This window comes from Echinococcus granulosus (genome assembly GCF_000524195.1).
Source record: "Echinococcus granulosus chromosome Unknown EG_S00034, whole genome shotgun sequence".
Taxonomy (NCBI): domain Eukaryota; kingdom Metazoa; phylum Platyhelminthes; class Cestoda; order Cyclophyllidea; family Taeniidae; genus Echinococcus; species Echinococcus granulosus.
In genome coordinates, this window is record NW_020170414.1 from 143,238 (window position 1) to 152,867 (window position 9,630).

The window sequence follows — 9,630 nt, forward strand, 5'->3', positions numbered from 1 at the left end:
TCAGCATAAAATAATTGTAGGAAATCACTTTTCGTTTTTATCAGAAATTGGAACAAGAAAACAATGCAATGTTTCTGGCATTAAACCTTCACTTCATGTGGAGGCGTTTCTGGTGATACCTGCATAAGACTACTCACGCGAGATTCACTTCGTTTAAAGCACTTTTGAAGATAGTCTATCTTTAAAATGATCTTTGAACTTCCTATTCTCAATTCTTTTCAGTACCTTTGTAGAAAAACAAACAAATTGAAGACGTAGTGATTTTTTAAAGCCTATTATTTGGTTGCCGATATTTTTACTTTTCCATATCAGTAGTATGTACCAAAGACAAATCACTTTTTAACTATCAGTAGACCGGAATCATTGAGCTAAATATCTGCACTCTGACCATTCAAAAGAGATGTTAAATAGATGCATGTCGGCAGTTACTTTAGCACGTACTTTAAACAACAGAGAAGGCTTCAAAACCGCATAGCTGGAGAGTATTATATGAGCTTCACATTGAATCCTCATAAAAGTGTTCCACGAAAATTGAAAAAAAAAGTGGTTTGAGCTCAAGCAGTAGCGAGGACGAAGATTTGGTTCGATTTTACTATAGCGTTTCGAGTCCTCCTCTGAAGTAAAAAGGATAAATAATTCAAAAGCAGAAGGACTGAGGTGTTAATGGCATGGCTCGGAGACTGAGCCAAGTATAAAGGCGGTGCTTTAATTGCCCGCAAAACCATATTGAATAGTTAAACACATGATCAAAGTATTGCATAGCCCGTCCCTTGATCAGCTTCCCGCGTCAGCCATCACAACGTAGTCGGTGCTGCAAAAAAAGGCCTACTAGTCAACCTCGCCAGTCATCGAATTTGCTTGCTAGTGCGACGATATTTGATCCTGCCATCACCGATGTCTTAGCAATCCCGCTAAATCCAAATTTCCGCCCCGTTTGGCAACCGTATCAGAGGAAGGGAATGTACAGTCCATCCCATATGACCATCCTGAAATACCGACTCATTTAACAAGAGCTGGAGTTCAAAATATCTTCGTGAGGATTAGGTTTCTTCTCTGTTCCTCCTTGCCACTTTGTTCTCTATTCAGTGCTACCTAACCATACACCTATCGGGGTTCTCTTCATCCGGTGGAGAGGTGGAGGAGGTACCGCTTGCTCATTTAATTGACAGCTTCGTTCGGGTACCGTAAACAGCTCCGTAACGAACCTTTCTACATAGTTAACGACCAGTGTCGCTTCAGTTGTTAACAGCATTCCCTCAGGACACAGTACTGGGTGGTTGCCGAAGTTTGACGGCATTTTTAACCTTCTGTTAGGAGGGTACACAGATTCTCCTAGTAGATACCCTTATGTAATGCTAAGATTTAGCTTCCAGTGATAGAAATCAGGGTAGTTTTTCTTTAGGATCGGGTTTGCTTGCTGCTGCCGCAAATGTAACCCTTCCAAACTTTCCTGACGTTGAAAGATGGCATAACACTAGGGTGAAAGATGTATCGTCTATGTACAGAAGGTCTGGATGATATGAGCGTGGCCCCGAGCGGAAGTATAAAGTCGGAGCTTTGAGTGCCCGCAAAACTGAAATGAAGAGTTGAACAAATAATCAAAGAATTGCAGCATCAATTTTGATTGCATTTTTCATTCGTGGGTATTATGTTCGGCAACCTTGAGTGTCAGACATGGTTCTTTAGAATCAAAACTGACATTTCTAAGTTATGAAATCTACTAAATTGAATCTTTTTTTCACACACAGTTCAATAAATGGAATTGTGCTGTGGGTGGACGAATATCAAGTTGGTGTCAGTAAAAATCAAAGCAGCTTAAATGTCAGTGGCCAGCGTAAATAAGTGTACAAGCCTTCTTTGAAGTAATCCACATCCCTCTCAAACGCATTAATGTTCACTACCTGTAAGCAAACATCCAATTTCACTGGTATGTTCATGCAGATGTTTACAAAGTGGATATTGAATTTACTGTCTGGTACTGTTGAGTGATGTGGAGAGAGGACACTGAATTTCACGTAGACCAGTTATTTCGGTTCTGAGAAGGTGGCTTTGTGGTAGACTGGTTTCCTTATGCCGACTTAAAACAGGTTCGCAGGGTCGACCATTGTTTGGTCGTTCATATTATTAATCGAAAAACGAGAAGTAGGACTACATTTCGTTTTAAATACCTTAAACAAAATCCTGGTTAAGGAAAACGCATTTAACTTCCGTATTTATTTCTCCCTTTGCATGCTACAGAGAGTTGCCAACGAAATGAATGAAGCTTATGGCCTTCTGGGGAGTATTTTCCGTCATGGTGAGTCTCCACCTTTCCTTTTTTTAGATTGCAGGCACTTTCCCCCATCACTTGTCAGGAAATTCGACGAGGATAAAAATAAGTAAACCAATGAGTGCAATTTTTAGACGAAAAATATTTTATTCTACAAGTTTTCTTTCACATTTTGTAAAAGGATTCTTGTGAACTCAAGTAGCATTCCCCTTACCACACTGCAGAGTGTGACCTTCTCAAATGTAAGCAGCAATTCACTCATTAACTGCCTATAATCGTGAAAGCTTTTTTCTTTCTTTTGCTCCCTAATTTCTCCTTATTTACGTAGCGTATGGATAGTGAATAAGTAAACAAAAAGTGGAAATATTGTCTAAAATATGGAATCAGTCGCAGTCTTCTTACCTCGCAGTTAGTAATTTTTGGAGCAAAATTCATGACAAAATGAAGTATTGAAGCGAGATTTCGCATACTGGTTCTCTTATTTATTTATCACGGTAAGCCACTCCAGTAAAATAAAAGTTTTATTGCCCACCTCACTAACGTCACAAATGCGTGCCGCTCTGAGTTGCTTGAGTGTCTCACGCCACAACAATTTGGCATCTGGTAGTAATGATTGAGTGTGAGGCACCAAAATGAATGCAGAATATTCTTGGTCCCAGGTTAGCTGCACCTAGACAGCATTACATCCATACTGTAGTGGTTGATTTTCCTCTGACACTGCAGTAGCGATTTTGTCAGTAGAACAAAGGAAAGAAAGGAAATAAATCCTAGTATTTCTTGATCACAGTGAAGGAGAAATTTTTATGCAAGTTTTAAGACAATTATCTGACTGATGGGTCTCACAGTGAAGGAGAATATTTTACAAGTAACGATTGTGTTCATTGAAGTCGAATACCACATCCGCAGACAATGGGCAGGTCAGTTACCTGGACAAATCAATTTCACTCGGCACACCGCCCAGTTAATCGTCAAACCAATAGAAATGTGCTGATTGCTCCATGAAGTTTCTTACTTTCAGGCTCCCGACTGACCACCTTCTCATCGCAGGCAATGCAGTTCGCAGACCTCTACTCCTACAGCTGCTACAACCTTATCTACTATCCCCTCTGCTACATGTTCCGCGCACCGCCCATGCTGATGCCGCACGAGTCCACCGTGCCGCATGAGGAGACGGCTTTCGAGTCCTTCAAAGACCTCGAAGACTCGCCTTGTGGTCTGAGGAGGAGAACAACTACTGGTGCGTTTCAGTCTACGCCCCTTTTTTCAGGCCTTTATTTGCCTGTGCTTGATACCAGTGCACTCCCTCGTGGAGTGGCTAACTTAATGGTATAGTAGGTTTACCATCCCAATGATCCCAAAGGCATGTTAGACTGCAAGTTTCAGCTGTTTGACCATCATATCCTCGTTCCTGAGTGCATTCTGACCAAAGCACATTCATGGTGCTTGTGTGTGCATAATTTAATTGCCCTTCCGTAGGGTCCATTAAAGATTATTGCTATTTTCATTGGTGGAAAATTTTAGTACTGAGCGCATTCAACGCATAGGTGCTTGAAATAGCATTAAGTTGGAGTTGAAAGGGGAAAAAAGCACATACTTTTAACTGTGGATTAGAAGAAGGGCTTTAAGGTCTGTGATACATGGTAGTCTCTTGTAATTATTCCATCTTTCAACTTATTTGAACATACCTCTACCCGATGAGGCTGAATAAACAGGAAGTAGCCCTAATCTCAACGTTCTGATTGGCTGGGCGATTGACAACCCACTGTTCTATATGAAGTCCAATTCTCTTGCTTGAAATTTGAACGTCAAGGAACTGAAAAGGCTCATTTATAGTTTGATATGGTCATCAAGTAGTATTGTTACAAAGACTCTTCATTCTGATCGGTGATCTTGGCAATTTCAGTCCTCAGAAATCTTTCGGCAATTTGAAGTGTACCACAAGATCAAAGGGAGAGAGGTTTTTACTATATTTACCCCTCGATGAATGGTTAGTGGTCCTGCAGTCGTGCATATAATATTCCGTATTCATCTGTTAAATGTGTAGCCAAATGAGTAGAGGCAATAAACTGTTGGTGGTGCTGATGCTAATGCTAGCAGAAATGCCTTAGAGATCACATCGCACTGAAACAGGTAAATCTCATGACATCTAGCAAGGGGAGCCCCCAACAGGGTAAAAGCGGATAGAGCCAAAAATTTTCGCATACGTATCAACAAAAGAAGGGTTTCAAGCTTCATATATCAGAACTTAATCTTGCTCAGAACGCCGAGGTGAATAAGTGCCCTGCTCTCTCCTTATGACTTTCCTAATTATTCACGGATGCATATTTCTTAGCAATGAGCATTTGTCCGCTGTATCTGTCGAAGGTGTCAGACGCACAAAGTTTGGTTTTTGGCTCCGTAATTCCTTAATTTGGTGTAATCTCTCAACACACAAATTTATCGCATTTCTTTTAAAGACGAACACGACCATGCACAAGAGTGGAGTTGGACGTCGTCTCTGGAGCTCCCCTTGGTCAGGCTCTTGCATCAGCCGTCAAAACGTAGTCTCCACCTTAACAAAATAGCACTTACGAATCAGCCGCCTCTGTCATTGGTGTTTGATCTCCATGTCACTGATGCATCTTCGCAACTCCACTAGATTTGGAGTTTCGTCCTGTTTGGGAAATGTACTGGGGAAGAGAGAGAAAGTGCAGTTCTCTTACTGCTGGAAACTTGATGATGCTCTACCACGGGGCCGTCTTGCATCTTCATCACTGGTCGTAACAATACTGGCCTAAAAGAAGAGTGATTTAATGAAAGGCTGGGTTTTAGTTAATTTCGTTGGGACAATATTTTACTTCTATTCCTCCTTGGAACCCTAGACACCTCTGCAACGAAGCATTCCAAATGGTTTACGCCAACTGTTGCTTCATTTGTCAATTGCAAACCGGCAGAACACGGAGCTGGAGTAGCAGCCGAAAGCAAACGTCAACTTTAACCCTTTTGTTAGGGGTATTCACAGGTCCCCTTCTTTAACATCAGATGCCCAATAATAGAAATCAGGGTAGCCGTCCTTTGAGATCGGATTCGCTTGCAACGGCTACCGACGTAACGTCCCAAGTCTCCCCTGCAGTGGTAGAAAGCGATAGTAGCATGCAAGAATAAGTATTACTGACGTACAAGCTAATTGAGAGGCTACTGCCTTGTCCCCGAGGTCATGCCGCGGAGCGGAAGGCCAGTGCACGGAGACTTGAGCACCTGTGTAATCAAATGAGGAGTTGAACGAACTATCAGCACATTACAGAGGTTTTTAAATGTCACGGTGACTAATCTTATAAACCTTTTCTGATAGAAGTGAATTACTAATTCATTATGGAGCAAATTTACTCCTTCGTTGAATGCATTGTTGAAATTACCCTTGTTTCTTGTTACTGTGTCGGCAAATTGTAGTCATTTCAGGCATTTGTCCGCATTTTTGGTTATTCATGTAGTCAAGTTTTACCGACATTTGTTTGTCCCACCATTGGTTTGCCGTTAGGCCATAGTGATGCTGCGTACAGCTGGCAACTTCAACATCAATGAAGTGGGCCGGTCAGTGGTGTGACCAGCGGGTGCTCACTAAGTGGGCTAGTCGCAGTGGCGGCCTGAGTGGGTCCAAGTAGGGGTAAGAGGGAGGGTATGCAAATGTGTCACTCAAGGGAGTTGTAAAATTAATGGCGCGATTTTATGTGTTGAAGCTTTCAACAACTTTGAATCATTGGAAATGAATTAGTGGTGTAAAAAGTTGGCTAGTTGGGATACGATTCGCCTGAAAACTCATCTTTTCTTGCTACCATCTTGCATACTACAAGGTATGGCTACGTGGAAGTGTTCAGTTGATTATTTGGTGGTCCGATGCATCGCCATGCTTTTCCATTATGGCATATTCATTAGCTATTCTCAACAATGTATTGTGGACATGTGTTTTACCGGAACCACTCCGCCGACCAGGTAATAAAAGGGCTCAGGAACAAATTGCAGTCGATATCGGTGGATGGGAGCAGGTCGTAAAACGCCCAGTCACAGTGGGAATGCGACCGTTCAATTGGTAGCAGCTAGACCGTCCAGTATTCAATTGTAGGGGAAAAAAAACCAGTCTTGGCGAGTAATTTGCAGCTTTGTTGTTTGGATCTCAACCATGAGACTGCTCGGTCCGAACTGGGATTTAATTGCACAGTCATTGAAAGAGCATTCTGTCATGGTGCTGCTGTACGCGTTGGTAGGCAGCAATTCTGTCTCTGCTCTCATTCAGCTTTAGTCCCAATCCACTTTAGTCATCGTTGATCCAGATGGCAGACTACAGTAATATTGGGGGCCTCGGTGTGTGCAGCTGTGCTGCTTATGCCTAGTCGTGTAGAGGACTTCAAGCACAGCACAGCTCTTAGTCAGTCAGGCGTTTGAATGGTACGAATGCATTCATCACAGAGGCAGTCTGTCTTACGTCAGTCAGCTGCGATCTCGATCGCCAGTACACATCACGGCAGTGAGTTAATCCTGTGGGCGTTTGGCCAACACGTGTGACACCTCATCCTAAACGCCTTCATGCATAACGCACTGCAATTTCCGTGTAGAATGTGAATATGGCACAATTATTTCCTACGATTTGCAATTTTGGAATATACTACTCTGGGTACCAATGTGGGCAGGCTGCCCCGCCAAAGCATGCTCTCCCTGCACCGAATTGGGTCCACTGATGCGGGGGAAGCATTATTTTGATAGGTAAATGCTTTGCGTTGACTCTGAGTTAAAGGCTTGCTTTGAACGCTCCTCGAATCCGATCCGTCCTCTCACTGATTTGGTCATAGTGGTAGTCATTCGGACAGTCAGTTGAGCTAATCACAGAACAAGTGACTCTCCGCACACCTTTTCTTACTTACCTGCTTGACCTTTGTATTTTCACCATCTCATCCGCCTACACGCCTGCACCAACAGAGGCGGAGATGGTGCGACACATCAAGGCGATGCTTCTCAAGCGATTGCCGGACTCAATGATGGCCACGCACTCTTCCGTCGACGAGACCGAAAAGGACTACGAAGGACCGAAGTGCATTGAAATTGCCGCCACCGCCGCCACGCCGGTCCTGACTACCACTGTCCCTGTTGTCTTGAAAAATCTTTCATCTCGCATGGAAACAATGGACATTGGCACCATTACCTCCTCCTCCGCCTCCTCTTCGCATTCCTTCTGAGTGTGGGTAGCATGGTTTGCGCTTCATTTCCACTTATAGCTGTTGCATGCATTTAAATTAACTCTGGACAATAACCCAGGGTCATTCTAGCCTCAAAAAATCTACTTTAAAGAAGATTTTTAAGTAATGAAATAAATTAGCAATGGTATTTTATGGTGATAGGGTAACAATGAAGATACAGAATTCGCAGTATTTATGATCACGGTAACCGGTTATCTTTGAAGTGAGATCATTGTAAATGGAAATAGACGTCTGTCCAATAGTTAAAAGATTAACACTGTGGTGATTCATACCCCCGATGGTGATGGAAAGGAACTAATGGGCATTCACGATGCTATTTGATCCCCATGGTAAAGAAAATTTTGGATTTAACTTACATCTGTGAAGAATGAACAGGATCCTGTTGATTGAAAGCTCTATGGAATTTCATGCATTCTTCTTGCTGGAAAAAGGTCGTCTAATTTGTTCTCCTTCTCCCCTTCACCTCTCGCATGCTTTTGTGGTGGGATAAAGTTGGGTTGTGGTTTTATTCTAGCAGTGACTTTTTAGAACGCTTCCCGGGGACTTGAGGTAAGGATTTTTGCGCTAGCTGGCTGACCCTCCCAATCTGGCCGATTCCTCCGGAGGCATGAAACAAAATCACCCATGCAACGAGCCATTTTCAATTAATCTGGACAATCAAATTCAGGATGTTTCGCTACCGGTTGGTACCGCAGAAGAATGTGTTGGGAGCTGAAGTGATAACGTCTATTTTCGAGCTCCATTACAACCGTGGCATCGACTATTCTGTTCATTCTTGCCACCTTTCTCGTAATGACTTATTAGAGGACAGTTTTTTCGTTTCTCATTCGCATATTAGCTCCATCTTTGACGGGACTCACACTGGTTTAAAATGTAGGCATCCATTCTCATGAACTTGTCAACAGATCAACTTGAATCCTCGTAAGGAGGGCTAAAATGCACACCACAGTAATGGCTGTCTGTTGCAGCGTGTTCTCAGTACTTTAGATCATACCGAGTCCAAAACTCCCGGGTGGGGCTTAAGGTGAGGCACGGAATAGAGGGTCAAAATGGCACCAAAATGCGCTTAACCGTCTTTCATTTCGGCTAGTTTATTCATTCCTATTACTTTCCGATAAGTGACTTGAATTTTTGATAATAAGATGAGATAATAAAGAAGATAATAATAAAAAATCTTCAAGTGCGATGCGAAGCAAAGTCCCAATGCAACTTTTTCCCTTGTTGCTTTTTCAGGTGAGTGCCCACGCATTTCCATGCCGCTAAGTTACCGACACCTTCAATCATCCCCAAAGCGCGCTATTCTGCAGGCGTCTAGACATTACCACGACTTGATAGAACCATTCCACCTCCTCCTCACTTCTGCGCTTTCCACCCTTCCGGCCTTTGTCACTAGCTCTCTCTGAATGCCAGCAACGAGCCCCCTTCTTTCGTCAGCAATCCAGACACCAATGCCAACGAGACATACTCGACGGACGATGAAGAAAGTAAAGAGAGTACTGAGGATGCCTATTTTGCACGAATAAGATAACTTTTGCCTCTCTTTCCCTTTTGGTTAGCCAACCAACTCTGTCCCCCCTCCTTTTGGTGACAATTTCCTTGTGTCTATTTATTTCACCTGATTTTGCTTTCTTGGTGATTTAACCATCCCAAAGTACATTAATGCGTGCTTCGTTTCCAAAGCACACATCTGCTCTGCTTTTCACGCTGGTTTTTGCCTCACCCTGTGAATATACCAAACAGTGGGCATAAGTGAATTCATCTAACTGGACGTTTGAATTAAGGTTTTAATGTAGTTTTGGGTTTTGAACGACTTGCTGAATACCGATTGCCATCTCTTATAGCCTGTGTGATCTAGTTAGTGTGGTGGGTGGCTGAAGGCCTTGTCTTGAGGGTTAAGCCTGGAACTACCCGTACCAAGAGTGCTGATAGCTGGCAAGCATGCCCACGGATCCAGCTCGTTTCAGACACCGGCAATCAGGATGCCAGTCAACCGTTGCGGTCAGCGGGTGCCTTGAACAATGCATGATGACAGGGGCAAGTCTCTTGCCAACAATAACGCGCGAAGCCCCTCAATACCTCTTCATCCACAACAGTTGACTCCAAGCTCACCAGTAAGACTATTGAAAGATGTCA

The 9,630-nt window shown here is 43.1% G+C and overlaps 1 protein-coding gene across 1 annotated transcript; it reads right to left on the reverse strand. All coding sequences in view use genetic code 11, as the record gives it.

Annotated features, from left to right (window-relative positions):
* Positions 1 to 2,939: 2,939 nt before the first annotated feature.
* Positions 2,940 to 8,752, reverse strand: EGR_04975 (hypothetical protein; the record flags this gene model as incomplete). Its single annotated transcript, XM_024494224.1, has 3 exons — positions 2,940 to 3,045; positions 4,972 to 5,042; positions 8,606 to 8,752. The coding sequence occupies 3 exons, from the start codon at positions 8,750 to 8,752 to the stop codon at positions 2,940 to 2,942; spliced, it is 324 nt and encodes a 107-aa protein (XP_024351318.1).
* Positions 8,753 to 9,630: the final 878 nt, after the last annotated feature.